At 34.4% G+C, this 24517-nt stretch overlaps 1 protein-coding gene across 7 annotated transcripts in view; it reads left to right on the top strand.

Moving 5' to 3' along the window:
- The window catches only part of MIA2 (melanoma inhibitory activity 2), a 75775-nt gene that overhangs the window by 28296 nt on the left and 22962 nt on the right, over nucleotides 1-24517 (top strand). For 6 of the 7 annotated variants that reach the window (XM_021715235.1, XM_008063508.2, XM_008063510.2 and 3 more), the window contains 10 exons: nucleotides 999-1122; nucleotides 2733-2779; nucleotides 3542-3632; nucleotides 6229-6367; nucleotides 10652-10753; nucleotides 11748-11808; nucleotides 12349-12384; nucleotides 16846-16913; nucleotides 18508-18590; nucleotides 20305-20433. In XM_021715235.1, the coding sequence (XP_021570910.1) occupies nucleotides 999-1122; nucleotides 2733-2779; nucleotides 3542-3632; nucleotides 6229-6367; nucleotides 10652-10753; nucleotides 11748-11808; nucleotides 12349-12384; nucleotides 16846-16913; nucleotides 18508-18590; nucleotides 20305-20433 (880 nt within the window). The remainder of the gene's footprint in view (nucleotides 1-998; nucleotides 1123-2732; nucleotides 2780-3541; nucleotides 3633-6228; nucleotides 6368-10651; nucleotides 10754-11747; nucleotides 11809-12348; nucleotides 12385-16845; nucleotides 16914-18507; nucleotides 18591-20304; nucleotides 20434-24517) is intronic. The other variant, XM_008063511.2, reaches the window with a different exon arrangement.

Genomic DNA, 24517 nt, shown 5'->3' with positions numbered 1-24517 from the left:
GCAGCCTTGCCTGCTGGGCTCCAGCAATCCTTTCACCTCAGCCTTCCGAGTAGCCGGAATTACAGGCATGTGCTACCACGCCCGGCTGATTTTCTTTTGATTTTTATTGTAGAGATGAGGTCTCGCTGCCCAGGCGAGTCTCGAACCCGCGGGCTCAGGCAATCCACTCATCTCAGCCTCCCAAAGGCGCGGGATTACAGGCTGAGCCACCGAGCCCAACTGGGTTCTTTTTTATAATATCTTTTTATCTCGGTTGAACTCCTCAAACCGAGGAATAAATCAAGTAAATATGTATGGTCTTATGATTTTTTTTTTTTGAGTTGGGGTCTCACTTTGTCACCCAGGCTGGAGTGCAATGGCACGCTCATGGCCAACCCAGCATTGACCTGCTGGGCTCTGGCGATCCTTCTGCCTCAACCTTCCAAGAAACCAAAACTACAGGTGCGGTGCTACCATGCCTGGCTAATTTTTTATTTATTGTAGAGATGAGGTCTCCCCAAGTTGCCTAGGCTGGTCTCGAACCCGCTGGCTCAGGCAATCCACTCGCCTCGGCCTCCCAAAGTGCTGGGATTACAGGCTGAGCCACCAAGCCTGGCCAAATTTATGACCTTTTTATATCATGTATCTCACTGTAGATTTGTTTACTATTGTACAAAATTTACTCTCATGTTATTGACCACTTTTATTTGTGACATGTGATAAATGCATATAAGAAAATATCTTACTGCTTTATAGTTGCATGATATATTTAGCAAAATGGGCCATGAACATATGTTGTATTTGATTTAGGAATAACTAGTTTTGGTTCTTATCTTGCAGAATTTAATAGTCATTAAATGTTACAGTTTTTAAACACTATTTTCATATCTTAACTGGTCAAAAATAAGAGCTCATGCGCTGTTATTGATGTGGATTGGTTTTAAACTATTGCTGTACTATAAAACCATTAGTATGAAGTATTACCCTCTCTCTTTGTTTTTCCCCTTTGCTAAATGCAGTCTCTGACTGAACGCTTGCTAAAGATGAAAGATTGGGCTGCTGTGCTTGAAGAAGACGTAACAGATGATGTTAACCTGGAATTAGAAACATTGAAGAGTGAATCAGAAAATGGTGCTCACTTAGGTATTGTCAAGACTCATTTTCTTTTGCTAAATTGGTGACTAGCTCCTTTTTTGTTCCCCATGTATACTGTGTTCTTTATACACTTTTGCTTTGGGACATTCTGTCTACAACACTCCTCCTCTCTCACTGTGCCTAGAAGTTTAGCTTTAGCTGGATTGCCACCTTTTTAGTAAATCTTTCTCTAACTTCTCAGGTGGATTTTCAGCCTTTTCCCCCTCTGTTTTCTTTATATATTGTATATATCTTTATATGTTGTCAAAATTGCATCATAATAATTTTAATGCCTGCTTTCCCCTGTACTATAAGATAACCAAATGGATGGGTGACTAGTTTGAAAGATGAATCTTATGTAAATGAATACTGGAGGATATTGTTTTTGATTTAGTCAGATGGTTCAGATAGTTACAGTACTGTAGTCTTAGCCATCCAAATTGTTATTGTCATTCCTGGTTGCTGTCTGAAATTAATTTTATATATATATGTATTCTCAAATTAATTCCTTTGACTTAAAATAATAAAACTTTTTTTTTTGAGTTGGAGTCTCACTCTGTCACCCAGACTGGAGTGCAGGGGCTGCTCCCGGCCACCGCAGCCTCAACTTGCTGGGCTCCAGCGATCTTTCCGCCTTAGCCTTGCAAGTAGCCGGAACTACAGGCACGCGCTATTTTTTAAATTTATTGTATAGATGAGATCGCACCAAGTTACCCAGGCAGGTCTCGAACCCACGGGCTCAGGCAATCCACCCACCTCAGCCTCCCAAGATGCAATATTACAGGCTGAGCCACCGAGCCCAGCTAAACTTTTTATTTTGAAATAATTGTAGATTTATAGGAAACTGGAAAAACAGTACAGAGTTCCCATGTTTTTGACCAAAAACAGCATGATTCCTGTGACCCACCCACTTTATTTACCCAATCTTGCCCCAAACGACTTTTTTTTTTTTTCTGATGAAAAAAGTCCTCAAAGGGGAACATTTTGTCAATGTGGAAGTGGTGAAACAAAAAACCTTTCAGAGGTGCACTAAAAGGCATCAAAATCAACAAGTTCGAAAACTGTTTTGAGCAGTGGAAAGCATCTCGATAGGTGTATTGCATCAAATGGAGAGTGCTTTGAATGTGACAAGTTTAAACATGTAAGAATAGATACACACATTTTTAATAAATTTTGGGGTTTTTTTTGAGTCCCCCTCATATAGTCTTGTTTGTACTTTTTCACTTTTACTTTATCATATAGGAAATACTTAAGAAAAGTCATGTTTTTTAAATGTTATTTTTATTTGGATTATAATTTTACTTATGTTTTGGATGCTGTAAGAATTCAAGAATAGTTAAGCTTGTGGTCTGTATTTAGATGAATACGGAATCCTTATTATAACTCTGTTCTTGGAGTTAGTGCTGAAGGGCCTTGTTTAAGTGATTGGTACTTTGGTGCTTTTATTATTAGCCTACTGTGAGCAGGTCCAAGGCCATTCTACCTTATACTAAATTCTTTACCGTAGCAAGAAGGATTATAAGGCTCTGGTTTAGTGAACTAATAAAATTAGTTGGATGTCTGCTGTGGTATTATACTATGGTCTCAAATCATTGTTATGTTTTTGTTTTTCACTGTAGATAATCAGCCAAAAGGAGCTTTGAAGAAACTGATTCATGCTGCTAAGGTTTGTATTATTATGTAAATATGAAGAATATAGAGGAAGAAATAGAACATGGATTGAACTCATATGTCTTTAGTAACAGTTTTAAAAAGGCCATTTTATTGTTCCCACATAGATATGTTTCAGAAATGTTCAGAATTTTCATCAGTTGCTTTTTAGTTTTAAATATTAACTTTAGAAATTCCTAGTTAATTTTTAGAATTTATCAAAAAAAATTAATGTTCTGTACACATTTTTTCAGATAAGAAATACATTGAAAATGTTTACTATATTTTATCTCGTACTTCCTTCAGTGCATTCTCCTTCTTCTGGTCTCAGTATTTTCTTATACCTTTTACCTCATGTTCTATTTTGGGAAGTAAATATTAAGTTCATTTTTTTTCTGGTATAGTCCTTTTCTTTTCTACCCTAGTAGTGATATCCTGGTCTTTGCTGATCTATATGGAATCTTGGGTATTGTAGTTTGAAGGCTGCTTTAGACAAAACTAGTGTTGACAGTAAATAGAATAAAATAGCCACTGTTTAAACATCCTGTGACAAGCATTCATTGCTTTTCTCAATCTGTGTTCTGAGATTTACAACTATTAATGACTTTGCTAGCTTTTAGAGATGAAAGCTGCATTATTGATTTCTGCATTCTAGATGGTCATTTCATCAAGGGATAAAATAGCTTCAAAAGAGTTGGGAGCGGTATAGTGAGGTTTTGTGGGGTGTTCTTTTTATAACCGATTGATGTTGCTCTTTCCCTTCTTCCATTCTTTAAAGTTAAATGCTTCTTTAAAAACTCTAGAAGGAGAAAGAAACCAAATTTACACTCAGTTGTCTGAAGTAGATAAAACAAAGGAAGATTTTGCAGGTAGGTAATCTATATACTTTAAAAGTTTTTCTAAGTAAGTACATCTTCTTTTAGAGAGTAGTAAAAATTAATTTTGAGAATATCCTTTTTTTTTTTTTACTTTTGCTTTTGTTGACTGTCAAAAATTATAGTCTTGATTTGTTGTGGTAAAGCCATATCATTTTCCTTTTATATAAAATTAAAAAATGTTTTCCACTTATATGAAATTTAAAACTATTTTTAATTTATTTTATATGTTTATTTTTTCTTTATTTTGATAGCTTTAGGGGGTATTTATTTTTTTATTTCAATAGCTTTAGGGAGTACAGATAGTTTTTGGTCTGGGCTATGAATGTACCCACCACCCTCACCTGTGTACACTGTACCCAGTAGGTGGTTTTTTTGTCTCCTCACATCCCTTCTGAGTTTCCAGTGTCCATTATACCATGAAATTAAAATATTGAAATACTTTTCATCGAAGAAAGGGGTTTTTAAAAATCGTGATAGCCCCACTCACTTGAGTTTGGTAGCTGAATTAGTTTTGGATTTTGAGAAACATTAACTTAAAAAATGTTGCTATAGCCGGGTTCGGTGGCTCAGCCTGTAATCCTTTGCCTTTGGGAGGCCGAGGTGAGTGTATTGCCTGAGCCTGCGGGTTCAAGACCCGCCTGGGCAGTGAGACTTCATCTCCACAATAAATCCAAAAATCAGCCGGGCATGGTAGCGCATGCCTGTAATTCCGGCTACTCGGAAGGCTGAGGCGGAAGGATCGCTGGAGCCCAGCAGGTCGAGGCTGTGGTGGCCGGGAGCGGCCACTGCACTCCAGTCTTGGTGACAGAGTGAGACTCCAACTCAAAAAAAAAAAAATGTTACTATCGGTAAAGCATAGTAATAAGAGCCATGGAAGATTCACAGAAGGAAAAGATAGCTTGCTTTCAAGGAAGCTGTATTTTAGTATGTTAACAAACTTTCAATGAAAAAAATGTGTGTAGAAAGTGCCAAAGTAGCAAGGAATTTTCTTACCGGTTACCCTATTCTTTAATACAAGTTTTTGGCAAATTTTTATTTTTTAAACTAATTTTTATTTTTAAACTAATATTGGAGACCCTATGTCTGCCTGTGTTTTTCTTCTAGATCTAACTTTCCTTTTTTAATGGATTATGAAAGATAAATTTCTATAATTTGTCTTCTCTTTATAACGTGAAAGTTTTCTTATAAACCATTTCTGCATTTTCTGGTAACTATTTACAGTGGTCTTTTAAATCACAGAAAATTTGAAACAAAATAGCTAGAGTAGAAGTATAAAATATATTAAAAATTTAGTGTTGGTTTATAGTTTGTTTTTGTTTTTGTTTTTACAATAAGCACAATTCAGTTTTAATAGCAATACAACATTACTTTGTTAAGTGATTGTTCTTGGCAATGGTTTAAGGCCCTAGGTCAACACATTTTTTTACTGATGTAGATTTAAAAATTTCTGTGGAAAGACAGATATGCACAATTTCCTGTGCGTTTAATCAGTTAATGTTAAGATATTTACTTACTATCTTTATGGTATATACATTGAATTAATGGGTGTTTTAAAATAATGATATACCATTACGTGTAATTACTAAAATTTTCATGTTCATTAATATTATTTTTAAAACTTTTCTCTTTAGGCAGAGTGAGTGTTGTCTTTTATTAATGTTTGTGGTGATGATTCATATATGTTATTGGTGATAGTGTCTTAATCTTAAGAGTTTGGAGTTGCTATTTTTATCTTAGTACTTTAATCTTAGAGGAGTTCAGAGTTGAGATTATTATGTTAGAAAATAAATGAGATTTTTGAAAACAATTGGTGCACCAATTATAAAGCATTCATAATTATCTAGAATAATTAATTTTCATTTTTATAGATGATTCTTTTAGGTGGTTTAGTAGTTGAAACAAAGCTAAAGTTGATATTTTTTTCTCCAGTCTTTCTCTGGGTTAAACTAGAAGTATTCTTGAGCATTTATTACCTGGGTCATCCATTAAAAGTTTGTTTTAAAAAGGGAAGACTGGTATTATTCAGGGCTAAAGCTTTTACTAGATAAAAACAGGAGTTTTTCACCAGGCTCAGTGGCTCAGCCTGTAATCCCATGCCTTGGGAGGCTGAGGTGAGTGGATTGCCTGAGCCTGCTGGTTCAAGACCCGCCTGGGCAACTTGGCGAGAACTCATCTCTACAATAAATCAAAAAATCAGCCGGGCGTGGTAGCGCATGCCTGTAATTCCGGCTACTCGGAAGGCTGAGGCGGAAGGATCGCCGGAGTCCAGCAGGTCAAGACTGCAGAGGCCGGGAGCGGCCACTGCACCCCAGTCTGGGTGACGGAGTGAGACTCCAACTCAAAAAAACAAAAACAAAAACAAAAAAACAAAACAAAACAAAAAAACAGGAATTTTTTATTATGTGGAAGTAGTTTCACAGGGAATGGTAAGCTAAAATATATCCCTTCAAAACTGTTTTCTCTAAAACCTTCCTGAGAACTTTGGTGACTTTTAGCTCCCAGATTAAAATTTATATGCTAGAATTAGAATGTTGAAGGTTTGAGAATCCTATAAATAATAATTATGACTTTAAAAAATTTTCTGTAGAGCATATTAAAAATCTCCAGACTGAACAAGCATCTTTACAGTCAGAAAATACACAGTTTGAAAGTGAGAATCAGAAGCTTGAACAGAAACTTAAAGTAATGACTGAACTGTATCAAGAAAGTGAAATGAAGCTACACAGGTAATAAAAATTATGTGAACTCCATTGAACAGCAAGTAAAATAACTTTAAAATGTTTCATATTCACTGTGATTATTGAAAGCCCTCCATTTATGATTGGATTTTATTTCAGCAGTTTATTAGTGAGAAAGTTATTTGATCTTGAAACACTTTTTTTTTCAAGGAAGAAAATGTTGTAAACAATGTTGGAATTTCTAAGCTAGTTCACAAAATCCTCTGTAATGTCTAGTAAATAGTCAGCAAATTATTGCCTTAAGCTTCCTAATACTGGCAAGCTAGATCAGGGAATCTGAGTAGACATGCTTGATGAAACTACCCATCGGTTCCATCTCTGGTATATGTAGAACTGATTTCTTTCTTCTGTGCAAATGGCTCCTGCCCAAGTGTTCCTTGTTTCAGTAAATGGCAGTATCATTTGCGTAGTTGCTCTGGGTTGCTGCTCAAGCCATTTTTGACTTCTTTCTCTTGTATTCTTATTCATTTGATCACCAAATTCTGTCAGCTTTTCTAGCATGAATCTGACCACTACTTACTGCTTCCTATACTACTACTCATCAGTTAGTACCTTGTTTATTATAGTAGCCTCATGGGTGGTCCTCCTATAGCCACCCTGAACTTCTTGCAATATGCAGGATCCCTTAAAATATAAATTGTGGGGATTGTCACTCCCTTGCTTGGAATTAACGAGTGCCTTCATGTCACATTGGGAATTTAATACAGAGCTTTTATCATGGCCTAAAAAAATCTGACCCTTGGCTACCACTTCAATTTTAGCTTATTCATTTTCTTTTTTCTTCAGTACCCTCCAGCCCCATTGACCTTCTTGATGATCTTTGATGTGCCACGCACACATACCTTAAGGCCTTTTGCACTTGCTCCTTCTGCACATAATGATGTTCCCTTATGTATTTGCATGGCTTAGTGCTTCATTTTATTTGGGTCTAGGTTCAAATGTTGAGTCAAGGAATTCCTCCTTGGCTACTCTAACTAAAATATTGCCTGTCACTCTTTATCCTATTATCTTACTTATTTTTCTTCATAGCTCTTATTGTCTTCTGATTGATTTTATCTTTAAAAATCTTTCTTACATTAAATGTAAGTTTCATGAGAGAATTACTTTATTTTCCTTGCTTCTGTATTTTCATTTTCTAAAACTATGTGAGGCACTTCTGTATTTCCATTGCCTAAAACTATGTGAGGTACGTAGCTGTTCAATAAATATATGTCGAATATATGAGTAAATATGTTTAATGCCTTTATAATTTTGGAGTTAAAGAGTGTGTGCATGTGTATGCTGATGCTCAAATGCATGAGTACACAGAAGACCCTTGAGATATCCACATTTTCAAATAGCACATATTTTTTTCATCATAAAGAGCAATAAAACATAACAGACTTTCAGGCCCCTTTAGGAACTTAATAAAAGTCATTACAGTTGGTCTTTATTGGTTATAGATTCTGTATCTGTGAATTCGCCTACTTTCTAAAATGTATTTGTAACCCCAAAATCAATGCGTGCGGCTTTTGTGGCCATTCATGGACATGTTCAGAATGATGAAAAATTGCAGTTGCCCAGTGTGCATATTCATAGCTAAGGTTGAACAAGATAGTGTTCAGCCTTCTTGTTTCAGCTCTTGTTCTGTAAACAAGTATCCTTTTTGCACTGCATCTAGTACCTCATTTTTTTTCATATTTTTATGCTTTCTGGTGGTGATTTATCTCTTTAAAATGCTTTTCTCCTCCAAGCATAATGTTCCTAAGAACAAGAAGGCTGTGATAAATCTTATAGAGAAAATACATGTATCAGATAAACTTTCTTTGGACCTGAGTTATAGTGCTGTTGGCTGTGAGTTCAGTGTTAATAAATTAGCAATATATATTAAATAATGTGCCTTTAAACAGAAGCACACATAAAACAAGATTATTTATTGACTGATAAAAATATTAGGACCAGAGGCTAGTAGGAACCTAATCCTGTATTACCCTTAGGAGCAATGATTTATTATTTGCTTTTAGAATTTGTGGTGACTTTATAGAATATAACTAGTATAAAAAAATGAGAATCTTTTTTATATATTTGGAAATTGGTAGAGAATACTAATGTTTCATTGAGATGAGGATGCTGAGTGGTTGGTTAGGCTCCTTCATTGTCAAATTCTATGCCTCAGTCATACTTTGAATTTAAGCATATGGTTGATTATTAATTTAATGAGTAATATTCAAAGTTTCAAATGAAAAAGGGGCTGTTTTCTTTATTTTTTTTATTTTTTTATTTTTTTTTGAGTTGGAGTCTCACTCTGTCGCCCAGACTGGAGTGCAGTGGCCGCTCCCGGCCACCGCGGCCTCCACCTGCTGGGCTCCGGCAATCCTTCCGCCTCAGCCTTCCAAGTAGCCGGAATTACATTCTTTATATTTTTAAAGCAAGAATAGAAAGCTGAGTAGTATCCTAGAACTGTGTGTATTGTTCACATTGTGATCTCATTTATTACTTTGAGTTTTTTTTTTTTTTTTTTTTTTTGGAGTCAGAGTTTCACTTTGTCACCCAGGCTGGAGTGCAGTGACTCGCTCATGGCCACCGCAGCCTCAACCTGTTGGACTCAGGAGACCCTTCTGCCCTAGCCTTTTATTGCTAACTACAACTATAGGCGTGTGCCACCCTACCCAGCTGATTTTTTGATTTATTGTAGAGATGAGATCTCCCCAAGTTGCTCAGGCTGGTTTCAACCCCTAGTCTCAGGCAATCCGCTCACTTCCACCTCCCAGAGTACTGGGATTATAGGCGTGAATCACCAGACCTGGTTGAAATGTTTTAAATTTCTGAAATATATATTTCATTCTTACATTTAAATAAGCTATTTGCTACTCAAGTTCAATGAATTATGCCACTGGTAGTTCTTCAGATGAGAATAGAGTTTATAGTACAAGTAAAATGTTAAATTTAGGTTCAGTCATTTTTTAGATGTTTTTTCATGACTGATAGGTGGTATTACTAGCACTTTTCCAAATTTAATACTGGCGAGAGATGAAATGGTAGGACCTGAAAGTTTGGTGAGTTGTTTTAAGTATGTGAAATAAAGTATTATTGTTTTTAGTTATAATAATTGAGTTTCCTTTCACCGTGTAATTTATTTCTTTAATAGGCCCTCCCGAATTCAGGGAGGGTACATAGACTTCCCTCTTAACGGGAAGGGTGTCAAAGAATTTCTGGCCATCTTAAATCTATACAGTCTGTAAAAACATATTTCTCTTCCATACCCATGCCCATTGTATTTTCATACCTTTTCTAAGGAGATGGCTTTTGTTTTCTTAGAGCATCTATGGAATGATTGACTTGAAGGAGTGCTTTCTAAGCAGTAGGGTATAGAATATAAAGATAAAGCATTTGCTGCCACCCTGTAGGACTTCTTTGATAGTTTGTCATGCTTCTCAAAGTTCATGAAGGAGGGAAGATATCCATTTAGGACTTCAAATGTGTTTTCCTTTGGGGTTCAATAAATATTTCTTGAGGGACCGCTGTTATTGATGATACTATGCAAAACAACATGGGTATTATAGTATAAAGGAATCACTACTTGTGAGCACTGTATCTTGGTTCAATTATTTTGTTTCTGTGTGCTTCATTTTTGTAAAATGGGAATAACAATAGTGTCCCTCTTGTAGACCTGTTGTAGTAATTAAATAAGATAATACTTGTGAAAGCCTAGAGCAGTTTCTGGTACATACTATTGGCTCAATACGTTATCTGTTATTAATTAGATCTACAAATAGTAAATAGGACTACTACTATTATTTACTTTTGGTTCATTATAAGTTTGGTTTTTTTGGTTTTTTTTTTTTTTTTTGGTGACATGGTCTAGAGGCCTAATCACTGTTTAACAACTAATTTAAAAGTTATTGAAAAACAGTTCATTAATTGGTGATTTCTTGTCTAGTAAATGTAATGCTTCTTTATGCAGGAAAGCTTGATCAGTGAATATAATCATTGTTATTAATATTTATCATTGATAATCTAATTACATGATAAATTTATGTAGAAAACTCTTGAAATTACTATATGAGTAGTACTGTATTATACATGATACTTTGCAGTGTAAGTTTATAATATTTCGTTCCACACCAGGAATACATATACAGGTACTTTTTTCTTGCATGTTTTTTTCTTGATGTTTTTAGTGGTAGTACAGAAATTGTTTTATTGGAAGCACCGGTTTTGATACAGTTAAAACCATAAAATTGATTATCTTATGACATGTATTAAAAGAATTAAAACACTTTTTGTTTTAAGGAAATTAACAGTTGAGGAAAATTACCGGTTAGAGAAAGAGGAGAAACTTTCCAAAGTAGATGAAAAGATCAGCTATGCTGCTGAAGAGCTGGAGACCTATAGGTATTAAATTTCCGCCTTTCATTTAGGAATGGGAAAGGTATCTAAAAACTTAATAACAGAAAAATGTAATAAATTAACCAAAAATAAAATTTTTGTTTCATTACTTTTCATTTAGATTTCTTACTGTTATGCAAATATACAGAAAATAAAAAAGGAAAAATAGGTTTCTTTCAGAGTGTGTGCTTTTTAAATCTTAGTTGAATATGGGCAATCCTATTTTATGTTAATATCAATAAGTTTATGAAAAGCATTAATTTCAAGGTCTTTCCTGTGATTCAAGTTGGGAAACATGTATGCGATTAATGGAAGTGTTTATAGGACTATAAATCTACTTTTTTTGAAGAAGTAGAAGGAAGTAAAGTTTATTATTCGCTTTTCACAGATTGACAAGGGAGCTGACACTCAGATGAAAGTGTGGCCTAATTTATTTTTTACCTTGTTTTGATCCTCACTAGATTCAAAGAAATAATAGAAGACCTAGTTTTAAAAAGGGGCAAGGTTCAGTAATATCCCACATAGTTGTGATACTTCATTTTACCTTAGGAAAAACAAGCTTGGGATAATTCCTTCCAAAAGAAGTAATTATCTTGTTAGTCTCTTAAAGGTATAAGTAACACTTTATTTCACAAATGTTGCTAATTTCCTAGAATACTATTAAGATTACAGCCACCTCAATAAACCTTTCAGGATCATGCTTCTTAAGAATAAAAATCTAATATGCCATATAAATTTTTGCATGACTTTTGGTTTAGGTAAACCCAAGTAATAGTACCCTTAAGGTGTACTAAGTGTTAAAATTAGATTAGGAAAAAAATATATTTTAGAACTTCTCAGAGGTGATTATTTCTTAATATGTGGAGTTTTGGAGTTATTGTTTACATAATATGTAAATGAAATAGAGCTTTCTGGGTGTTTTAATTAATATTTTTAAGTAGAGAGTGTGCTCTGTCTTTTCTTATTATATGTTAATAGAATAATTATGTGTTTCATTTAGAAAGCGAGTCAAAGATCTTGAAGAAGAATTGGAGAGAACCATTCATTCTTATCAAGGGCAGGTATGTATGTGTGCATGTGTGTGTGTTTGTGTTGTGCAATTTAAAACAATTCTGATTTGTATGAATTGATGCAGGAATATAATTACTTGACCAGTTGTATACCTTTCTTAAGGTGTTACGTTTGTCTGTCAAACATTTTCAGGGAGCCAGAGATTCTGGGATAAGAAATCTAAAGTTGCCATGCCTCCTGCTGCTTTGGGAATGAATTATATTTCATAAATAAACATGTATCAGTGATGCAGTCTTATATTTAGTCAGCTTAGTTTTCTGTTAACTGGCAACTCCTGTTGCAGTTAATTATTGCGTAAAGTAGAAGCTTACTAGGCAAATTTTAATTGTCTATATTCAGCTTTTGTTTTAAAGTATAATAGTGTAGATTATGTACACATGGGGAAATTTTCTTTAAAAATGCTGCTTATTTACTCTTCAGAGATGCTTGGGGTATTTTTGAGTTGCTCACTAAATCATAGTGATAGGTGTGAATGTTTTCTACTTAAGAAAAGCAGCTGTCAGTGGTATTTTAATGACTTTCTTTTTCAGATTATGTCCCATGAGAAAAAAGCACATGATAATTGGGTAAGTTTTAAATTTCCTTAAGACTTTTTAAAAAAAATCAAATTGTGCTTTTTCATTTCAGAAGATATATACTTTTTATTTAAATTAGGTGAAAATCAGTTTAATTTCACTGGTAGTGAAAGTGTGTTCCTTGTTAACTAAATACTTTGTTACAATACAGTTATTCACAAAGTCTGATTTTTTTTCTTCTCTGCTTTTAGCACATTGCTTCTTTGACTGGAGTTTATACTTTCTGGGGGAGGTGATATAATGTTCATAGGTTCATTGTTTCAGAGCACTGGATTGGCAGTAATTAGTTGTGGAGAAACTGCTTAAAATTCTTTGTGCCTATTTGCTCATTTGTAAAGCAGTAGGATTAGACTAAGTGATATCTATAGCCCCTCTAGTTCTGAGTCATACAATTCTGTTACCCGATTCTCAGTGTTGAATTACTTGGTACACATTAGGAAAAAGGCCATCATGAGAAATAATATGTCTATGCCCCAGACGAACTGACTGTATGAGAAAGTGGTAGGATTCATAGTTTACTAGTTATGAGAAAAACCTCTCTAATATGTGGTGCTTTTATACTAGCTGGCCTTTGGAGTACCTGTCACTAGGAATCTTCAAGGAAGGCAATTTACACAGTGGGTGAACGCATGGGGTCTGGAGTTAGCCTGTCTTGGCTGGTGTCCTGGTTCCCTTATCTACCTCCAGTTTCCTAATCTATAAGGCAGATGCCAATAGTACCTATTTCATAGGGTTATTGTGAAGAATAAATAAGATAATTTATGTAAAGTTGTTGCCAAATGCATGACATACACCATATTCTGAATAAGTACTGCTATTATCATTGATATACTGAAGCTTGGTAGATGTTTCTTAGGTGTGTTGGAGTGACGATTCCAGCACAGGGTGAGAGTTTAGATATGTTCAATGTCTAGGAATTTCCCAATTCTAAGATTCTGTGTGCTCTGGTATTGAGGGTTCAAGTGAGGATCTGTTACTTAAGTAGCTGTGCTTGGAGATGAATTTAGCCCTCTTAACTACTCCTTACCACTTTTTATTTATTTTTAATTTATTTTGAGTAGGAGTCTCACTCTGTCCAGGCTGGAGTGCAAACTCACCACTACCACAGTCTTGACCTGCTGGGCTCAGGCAATCCTCTCTCCTTCACCTTCCAATAGCTGGAACTGCAGGCATGCGCCATCGTTTGTGGCTAATTTCTTGGTTTATTGAAGAGACAAGGTCTTGCCGAATTGCCCAGGCTGATCTTGAGCCCCTGGGCTCAGGCATTCCTCTCCCCTCTGCCTGTCAAATTGCTGGGATTATAGGCATGAGTCACTGTGCCCATCCCGCATCACTTTTTAAATACTTAGATGTAGATTATTTTTTTTTTTTTTTTTTTTTTTAATTTTATTTTAAATTAATCAGTATTTTTATTATAGTTTTGTGGGGTACAGTTAAGGGTTAGGTGTACAATTACGTTTCATTCAGACAGATGTAGATTATTTTTAAAGATGATGAGGTTTATACACAGCCCCAAGGCAAGATGGCAAATAGGGTGTTTTAGGAAGGGCAGCAGAAACATCTTACAGATCTACAGAGACTTTGCCTTGCAAAGACTAGAATAAAAACAAACAAGCCAACAACACAATGGCAAAGAAGGGGATAAGCTAAGCCCCAGGGGCAGCATTTCTACACCTATCCCTCAACTCCTGTATATTAAGTGAAATTTCATAAAAGACACAAAATGTTGTGCTGGGCAATGTGGGTGAAGGCTACAAAGAGACAGTTGAGCAGCTGGAAATACCCAAGGACAGCCAGGTGACACCAGGAAATAATGGTGTTCTAATGTGTTCTAATGGCAGAGTGTAGGGCAGGAATAATCAAGGAACCAAAAACTAAAGAATTATATATTGAGTGGGTCACCTGGGAGTAGCTCCATGTGTAAGGTGTGTTTTAAGCTGAGTTTCAAAGGAAGTAAATGGTGGGACTGGTAGAGAGAAAGAGAGTGACTTGTCATACACCCCAGAGCTGAATTACCCTTGGGAAGAGGCTCTGGGATCTGGGCAGAAGTGAGTTAGTAGGAGAGGCCCATGTTAGTTTCTGAAAGTCAAGTGGTAACACAGAGTTTAACCTATATTTCAGGGAAAAAAGTCAAGGAACTAATCACCCAGTCAGACAGAACCCAGACTGATTGAGTTGAGTCCTCAAGGCTCTGGATGATTGACTCCAGCATGGGTGGGCAACTTTAGAGATTTGAGGGTTGGGAGTGTAATAAAAAAATCATTTTAAAAAAATGTGCAGAAAATACCTTTATGTCTCAGAGAAAAGATAGCTTTCAGATTTTATAAAAATATTATGTACTCATTACTAATGGTTAAAAACATTAGAAAGGTGCAATTACCTTTCATTTACCCCATACTTTTTGGATTGCATTTAGACATAAAAGCATATATATATGTTTTAAAAAGGAATCATTATATCTGACAGTTTATAACCTGTTTTTTAAACTTAATATATCATAGATCTCTGTTTCATAGTTTATAAAAACCTTTCTTATTTGATAAACTGTTAGTTTCTCCTCTTTTTTTTGAGTTGAAGTCTTACTCTGTCACCCAGGCTGGAGTGCAGTGGCATGATCATGGCTCACCACAGGCTTGACCTCTTGGGCTCAGGAGATCTTTCACCTCAGCTTCCCAAGAAGTTGGTACTACAGGTGTGTGCCACCATGCCTGGCTAATTTTTTGTTTTTTTTTTGTAGAGACAAGGTTTCTCTATGTTGCCCTGACTAGTCTTAAACTTCTGGGCTCAAGCAGTCCTCCTGCCTCGACCTCCTAAAGTGCTGTGATTATCAGGTGTGAGCCATTGCACCTAGCCAGTTTTTGCTTTTTTACTGTTATAGTTTTTACCCATGATACTGGTAAAAGTATAATTTTTACCATTATACTTTTTCCATTGAGCATTTATTCCCTCTATCCTGTTAGATTTAATCTTTTCTTTTTTTGCACTTATATAGTACTTTGTGTCCTGTGACAAGTATTCTGTTCTTTACTATGGTCATTTATGTGTGTCCTTACCACAATATTTAAGCTCCATGCGATAGGGACTAGTTTTTTTCCCCTTAACACGTGCCCTTTCAGAAAGCTTTGCATATTGTAAGTATTTAATATTTGAATGCAATATTAGGAAACAGTTTGTTCACTGAAGTTACTTTTTTACATAACCTTTGGGAGTAAGCTTTTCAGAAGTCTGTAATCGTTTGCCATCACTTTATGCATATATATATATATAGAGAGAGAGAGAGAGAGAGTAGCATTTTAAATATTGATAGCTTACTAATTATGATTTTTTGTGCCTTATACTTAAGAATGAATGTGTTGAACTTACTATACTGTGTCGAAAACATTTAGAAGTAATTTGGGGTCTGCATTGTTGACAAATTGGTAGATTTTACTAATTAAAATTGTTACTGGTATAACATTCTTTTTTGTTAGTACAAAATTGATTCTGTGATTACATATTGGAAAAAGATACATACCTGGAATCTTTTCTCATATCATAGTGCTGAAATATGTGTAAGCTATACTTTTCGTTAACATTTGTATAATTTATTCTTTGGCCAGTTAAAGTCAGTTCTTAAATTGTGTTCACAATTTTCAGTGAACACAAATTTGATAGTACAGTTCCTTTTACTTGTAAAGAGTTATGGTTGCAGAATAAGTTAACTTACCTGCCTTTGTATGATAGATGTATTTACCCTAGTGGACTACTTTGGTTTGACCAATCTGGTGTTCAGATGTACACTGTTGCATCTGCCTTTCAGAGGCCACAGAATGACTGGGAAACATGTAGAACACCATACAACTTTAACCTTTGCCCACAGCTATTTGGAAATATTGCATGTTCTTGGTATTTATTATAAGTGTCAGATTTGTTTTCTATGACATACACACTCTAATTTTAGGCTTATATTTTATTAAATAAAAATATAATTAAATAAATGTTGTAAAAGACTCACAGGAATATGATCTGTATGATCCCACATAATAATATACAATGTGCATTGCTTCTATTCAGCTATCTTGAAAAATGTTCTGTACTGGCATCCTGTGAAGCTAGTTAGACCTTTATGGCTTCACAAAATTATAGTGATTCCTATCCAGAGAAATGATTTCCTTGTTCCATAGTGGATGCTTTAGTGCATAATGACCATGAGTTTCCATTGTCATTGCTCTAGTTTGCATTCTGTTACATAGCTCTTATGTTATTTTACATCAAAATAGCAATATTCATTGGCAAGTACACAATTAAATTCCAGCTTTAGGTTCACATCTTCTCCTTTCATGCTACATAATGTTTACTGAAATGAATACTTAAGTGATTGTGATAGTTGTATATTATCATTGTTATATTCATGCTTATATTTCATTTTAAATCTGTATAAATGAATTTTTTTAATGTGTTATTTTCTTGAAGTTGGCAGCTCGAACTGCTGAAAGAAATCTCAATGATTTAAGGAAAGAAAATGCTCACACCAGACAAAAGTAAGTATCTTAGCAGGAACACTTTAAAAACTTTAAGTTAGTTATTATTCTTATTGTTAGTTATTTTATGAATTAGGTAATAACTTTATAAGGATAAATAAGAAAACTTGGGGTGAATCCAGCATATCTTGTTGTGAAGTATCTATTAGTTTTACAAGGAGTGACTAAGTATCTATTAGTTTTACAAGGAGTGACTAGTTTTTTTGTTTGAAGTACTTAGAGGGGTCACTGAAATGGCACTGGAGGAAACTGTTCACAGATTTTTCTGTTAAAAAATGTAACTTACCTTGGGGAGGCTGAGGTGAGTGGATTGCCGAGCCCGCGGGTTCGAGACCCGCCTGAGCAGGCGAGACCTCATCTCTACAATAAAAAAAAAAAATAGCCGGGTGTGGTAGTGCACGCCTGTAGTTTCAGCTCCTTGGAAGGCTGAGGTGGAAGGATTGCCCAGCAGGTTGAGGCTGCGGTGGCCGGGAGCGACCACTGCACTCCAGTCTGGGCAACAGTGAGACTCTAACTCAAAAAAAAAAAAAAAAAAATGTAACTTAAGTTTTTTTTTTTTAACTAGTATAGATGGAGAGAGTTAAAAATAGATGGAAAGAGAAAGGATGAATCTTTGACATAATAATGCTCAGAGAATCAGTATCTTTTCATGGATGAGTAGATAAGAATACATGTTTATTAACTCTCTCACTCCCTGGTTTTGTTTTATTGAGTACAATATTATACTTTGTACTCTTTTATTCTTCCTTTCATCTTATTACTGCAAAAGTAATAAGATGAAAGGAAGAATAAAAGAGTACAGTGTATAATATAGCAGGGAAGAGTAAGTGCTTTTCTGTAAAGATGGTAACAGTCTTTCCAGAGTGTTATAGTTTTTTGCCACAATGTACTATTAACATAAACCAATATTAGTTGTGTCCTCTTGGCTTTTCTTTTCTACTCGCAGAAATTAAAATCAAATGATTAAATTTTTTATTTCAGATCTGATGGTAAAGAGCTAGAAATAAGATTATTTTAAAGAGTCACATTTTTAAGATAAAAGGTTTAGGAGTAAAATAGGGTGAGTGCTGGGATTTCTAATTTTATGTTACAACTTGAATCGTATGCATCACATTGCGATAGAAAGCATATACTAATGGAGCCAGGGACCCTTTTAAAAATCCTGACACTTTGATTTTTGAATACGTCATTTAAATTCCTGCCCTCAGTTTCCTTAGTTGTAAAATGATAGACTTGAACTGGTTGACCTTGGAGGACTCTGCTTTGAACTAGTTGACCTTGGAGGACTCTTCTATTTAGAAAATTTGGATTCTGTGATACAGTATTCATGATAGTCTAGTTTTGAAGAAGAAACCAGACATTTCCAAACCTCAGCAAAACATCACTATCCCTAGTCAACAAGAAACCTTTTATCTCGGTTAACAAATAGTAGGAGATAAAGTTGTTTTGGTTAGAATAATTTCAGAGGACCTGCTTCTTTCGTGCCAATATTGAAATAGTGAAGAGTAGCGTGAACTTGGTGGTGACATTTTTCTTGACATGTGAGTGCTTCCCTTGGATGAGTAACTTAGAGATGTTTGTTCTTTATTTGCAGATTAACTGAAACAGAGTTTAAATTTGAACTTTTAGAAAAGGATCCTTATGCACTTGATGTTCCAAATACAGCATTTGGCAGAGGTAGTCTTTTTTTTTTTTTTAATTCCTCATTTAAAAAATATCCTCTCTCTTTCTCTCTCCCCATATATGTGTGTGTGTGTGTATATATATATGCTGTGCATATATTTTATATTAGTGTAAATTAACATTATTATTTATAACATTATTATTTATAAATAATTTCGATTTTAGAATCAAGGTTCTAGCCTAAACTCACTTACAAACTGCTGCTTCTGGGTTTTCTTTCCCCAGCAATAATGAAAATTATTGCTGCTTCCATTTCTCAGTGAGATTTTGTAAGATAATGTATATTTAGTACCTTCAACCTTAAAATGTCAAGTGTGTGGCACATAGTAAGGTACTCATTGACTAATTTTTGGGAGAATGAATGAATAAGGAGTGTGTAAATGGAGTAGTATTATGACTGTTTACATATTAACTGTACTTTGGCATTTGTTGAATTATGAAAATGAGAATGAAAATAGTTTTTAATTATTTAAGGGTATCAGTTTAAAAGGTGGAAAAAATTTAGTAAGTTTTGTTTGCCTTAATTACCTCCAAGGGAGAGCCAAGTTTTTGTAAGATGTATTTAATATTCCCATCTATTCAATATTGAGTTAGCATCTTAATAATCTCAAACTATTCTAAATAGTTTAAATTTTTTATAATAATTTTGGTTGAATTGGAATTAAACGTCTGAGGCAGTGAAAATAAATATATATATATATATATATATAGGTATATAGATTAGAACCCCATTTTAGTAATCTTTGGAAAGTTGTAAAAATCACTTTTGAGAGTAAAATTTCATTAAAATGAAAGTCTGTTTCTACATTGTAAAAATATCAAATTATTACAAATTTCAAGTAGTAACAAAATTTGGAGTGGGTGACATATACAGAAAGGATCTTTTTGTCTGAACCCAATGCAAAGTTTCAGGGGGGTAAATAATGCTTTATTCTTTTGTTGTAACTGATTTGAATATTATATCAGCTATACTCAATAAAATGTATCATGTTTTAAAAGTGTTATTTTGGTGATGTTTAAGTTTCATTGTTTTTTGTTGTTGGTTTTTGACTTGGAAGCATCACCATTATTTGAGAGTGGTGACGTTTTTCAAATGATATGGCTCTTGATTATATGAATTATAGATAAGGTAATTTATTTGATGAACAAATATTTGCAAACTGACTTACCACTGGTAATGAATCAAAAGTAGTTTGTGATGCTTCAGAATATTTTATGCATTTTTCTACTTTTCAGAATCAGCTTTACTCAAGCAGTTCATGGCCTAACATAATCTATCTGGCCCTTATTTAAACTGAGCACTTACATATTGCAACCCTGAAATGTCTAACCAACTGAAATGTCTAGAAGCTTACTGCTATTAAAAACAAAACAAAACAAGTTAAACTCTGTAAACCCCAAATCCTCTTATGACACTAAAATATATCACCAATACCCTTTGCTTACTATGTATGGTTATTGAAATTTGTTAATTACCACTAGGGTAATATTTTTATTGTTTAAACTGTCTGTTTGATAGACAGACTTTAAAAATACCGGGCTCCGTATTTAATTATATTCTATATTAGCAAAACCGAAGGAAATGTTCAGAACATGGATTAAACTGAAAATGGCAACAGGATGTCCTGATGGTAATTGTTGAAGTGGGATTCTAACTCTATAGCTAACTGAAACTATGAATTTAAATATGCTGTTTTAATTATTCCAGAGCATTCCCCATATGGTCCCTCACCATTGGGCCGGCCTTCATCTGAAACGAGAGCTTTTCTCTCTCCTCCAACTTTGTTGGAGGGTCCACTCAGACTTTCACCTTTGCTTCCAGGGGGAGGAGGAAGAGGTATATTGTTTAAACATCTTTATTACTCTAGATTTCTTCCTTACTTTATGTTTTCATCTCAACTTATCTTTAAAATGATCTGTAAAATAAACATTTGGAAAATACAGGCATTCCTTGCACTTACTGTGGGTTCCTTTTTTTTTTCTAAAGAAGCTCTATGACATTTAATTTGTTTATATTTTTCTCTTAGAAACCATGTTATACCAAATTACAGATCAGATTATTGACCAGAGACTTAATGCATATCTTTGAAAACCACATTTTTAACTTCTTGAAAACTATTATGCTACATAATATAAAATTTTATAAAGCATACAGTATAAATTTTTTATTACCAAAAATACAATAAGAGTATAACTGTGCTAGGATAAAATTGTATTTTGATTAAACATTGAAATATAGAATTAAAAAAAAATTTTTTTTTATGGTCAAGGAAGTCAGAAGTGCTCTCTAGGCAGAGTTTTGTTGCAAACCTTTCTGTGATCTAAAATCATTAATAATACTTTGAGAAACCAACTCTGGATTGTCTGCTTTGTTCCTCTCTTATATGTTGTTGAGAATTTCTGTAGCTGCCTCAAGCATAAGCATTAGCTGTGGTCTTTCTGTATTTATCTCATCAGGATTACCCTGAAGTTACAAAAGGTGCTAGGCCTTTGAAAACTCCTTTGTGCCTAGAGTTTTCCTCTTTTGCTATCTCACCATACTTTCTTTGTCATGTTGCTTTAAAGTTTTCCCTTGACTTGTGGTGAAATTCAAAGATACAGAGCCCTATTATTCCCAAATCAGAAGTTTTAGGTTTTTAGTCCCAAGCCTGAATTTTATAAGAGCTGTTGACATTCTTCACCACTGAAGTGTTTCCTTTTTATCAGTGACATTAACAGATTGAATTTGAGGTAGGAACATAAAGTAATGAGACTGAATAAAAACACCAGATTAAACCCAACATACCAGAGTATATACACTCAAATGACTATTACTTATCTAAATAGTATCTTAGGAAGTCTGTGTATTTCTTAGTTGAAGCTGCCATTATTTCAAATATTTTTGGAAACTTCCCTTAGGAATTGCCTTCAAAGCATATGAGAAAATGAACTTTCTACTTTATGGTTGTGAGATATTTTACTTTTTTCCAGTTTCTGTTTATATCTTCATCCTCATTTTGCTTCACTTAGAAGTGTTCCTTTCTACTTCTTAGTCCTCCTATAGATTAAGTCCATAGCCTGGGTTCCCCTCGGAGAGAACTGTGCTGGTTTTTAACTAAAAACTCCTTGGGAAAGGAACTACTGATACTTGGAGCCCTTGGACTTTGCATTGAGCACTCTAGGAAAGGGACTAATTTTGAAATTCATGTCTGCTTAGAGCTTAGTTCCCTAAATCCATTTCTTCCCCCTCAATTTTTAAATCTTGACTTACAGTAAGAAATATTTTTTATATCATGTCATAATATATACCAACATGAATATAATGGAAACCAGTTGCATGAAATAGTACTTACCATTACAGTTTTGATACTTTCTGATATTTTATTTTGTCTTATTTCATTTCATTAAAGCATTCTTTTTTAAATTTCACATATCATAAATGTTCTCAGACTGTGCTAGCAGCTAGCAGTCTGAAAAAGCAGTATCCTGGAAATAGTGTATAATTGGCTAAACTGCAAATATGAATCCTTGGAAGTTGAATTACCGAAGTCAAGGATTGCTTGTAGTCAATTGAATATTTGAAATGAGAGTAAAAATTGCCTTTGATTTCTCCTCTTCTATTTCTTCTCCTGTTTAATTGCTTTTAAGATACAATGTATTTAAATTATTTGCAAAGGTGTTTTCCTATTTGTTAAAAAAAGCTACAGAAGTTCTAGGTAAGTTATCAGCCAGTCTTAACTTACATGGCTGCTTTGTACTGAAAGTTTCTATGACCCAGTGAAGAAGGAGAAAGAGTACCCTTTATCATCCTCCCTTTCTTTTATTATCATTTTTCAATTTGACGTTTGGATGAGTGCCATGTTTGAATAATATTGAGTAAAAGGAAACAATTTCTTCTAATAGTAAATTGAATGTAACTTTTGATCTGAATGGAAAAGTTTAACCTTTAGCATTTTCAGATTTGTGACTTCCATCTGGTAGTCAGTTGGAGTGTAGTTTTGGTCCTCTGGAAGTAAGCAATCAGTAGAAAACCTTTGAATCTCTCCTTTAAGTGTTTGTGCTTCACTCCAGATAAACTCAACCTAATTGACTCTTGCATATTTTCTGCTTTCCCAATCTCCTTCTTCTAATGAACTAATTATAATTAGAAGGATGAAGAAGCTAGAAGGAAACATTTGGGGAATTTAGTAGGATGTATAACAATAAAGAAAATGGTAGTTGACCTCCTGACTTAAAAGCCAGTTGACCTGACCCTGCAAAAGGGAGTAGTTAGGAAAATTTTTAAGAAAATTACTCTATATTAAAAAAAATGAAGGCTTATCCTGATTTGTACAACTTATCACAAAAAGGTACAATTAATTATGGTCTCTTTTCTTAAAAGAGTCACTGAAATGGGGGAAGCATTTTAGTTAGACTTCTATTGATCAAAAAATTTTTAAAGCTATTGAGAAAAATAAGTGTTTGTTTCCTGGGCAATATAATTTTGAGAATACCTCATTCCCCCCTCAGTGATAGATAAATGAGGTGTTAATATGTTTTGTTATTGAATGCTTAAAATATTTTTTATTTTCCCATTTAAGTCGAATATGAGTTTAATTTTAATTACAGTATTAACTTTTTTGTGATCATAAGAAGGGAACTTTAAAATGATTCCCCTCTATTCATAAATGTAAACAAAGCAGATTTTCTTATCCAAATGAATGTTACCTTGTTTAAAGACTGTCTATTTCAATAATGCTGTCATTTTTGAAATTCTTCTTTTAGGCTTGTCTTCAAGTTAAGTTTGAATTCTCTTTATGAATGTGATTTTTGATATTTGGAAATTACTAAAAGCCACTTAGAGCCAAACTTATCTAGTGTGTCTAAAGTTTTTAATCAGGTTGATTAAAATAATTTTGGTACAGGAGTATTTTTTATTTTGTTTTTTGAGTCAGAGTCTCACTCTGTCGCCCAGGTTGGAGTGCAGTGGCACATTCATGGCCACCCCAGTGTCAACCTGCTGGCCTCAGGTGATCCTTCTGCTTCTGCCTTCCAAGAAACCGGAGCTACAGGCACATGCTACCATGCCTGGCTAATTTTTTGATGTGTTATAGAGACATAGTCTCACTAAGTTGCCCAGGCTGGTCTCGAACCCCTGGGCTCAGGCAGTCCTCTCGCCTCGGTCTCCCAAAGTGCTGGGATTACAGGCTTGAACCATATTTTTTAAAAATTATTATTATTTTATTATTAACTCTTTTATTTATTTATTTATTTATTTATTTGAGTTGGAGTTTCACTCCATCGCCCAGACTGGAGTGCAGTGGCTGCTCCTGGCCACCGCAGCCTTGACCCACTGGGCTCCGGTGATCCTTCCACCTCAGCCTTCCGAGTAGCTGGAATTATAGGTGCGCGCTACCACGCCTGGCTCATTTTTTTGATTTATTGTAGAGATGAGGTCTCGCCAAGTTGCCCAGGCGGGTCTTGAACCCGCGGGCTCAGGCAATCTACTCACCTCAGCCTCCCAAAGGCGCGGGATTACAGGCTGAGCCACCGAACCCGGCTTATTATTAACTCTTAACACCACTCAATGAGATGTAATTTTTTGCATGGCTTTAAGTTCATTTGAGTACATTTCCAAAAGAGATATTCTAAAAAATGTTTTGAATAGTAGCTAGGTTACTAAAATAGTGTATAACCCCTAAGATGTGACTCATGCTCATTTTGACTATTGACATATTAATTTAAGCAACAAAAATCTCATTTTATAATTACATCTGGTATAGAAATCTTTATAGCAATTTACTTTCTACACTCTTATTTTTCTGATTTAGTATTGTAATTTATCATTGAATCACTGATTTTATGTGTAAGACAATAGTGGTGATAACATTTAAAAATGAATTTTATAGGCAAGTATTTGTTTACGCATGTGGCAAAATTATTTTTCTCTTGTACTGGAAATG

The sequence above is a fragment of the Carlito syrichta genome, unplaced genomic scaffold, assembly GCF_000164805.1.
Source record: "Carlito syrichta isolate Samal-C Ts95f unplaced genomic scaffold, Tarsius_syrichta-2.0.1 Scaffold306891, whole genome shotgun sequence".
Lineage (NCBI taxonomy): Eukaryota > Metazoa > Chordata > Mammalia > Primates > Tarsiidae > Carlito > Carlito syrichta.
The sequence above is the reverse complement of the archived record's forward strand: the minus strand, read 5'-3'. Positions and strand labels throughout refer to the sequence as shown.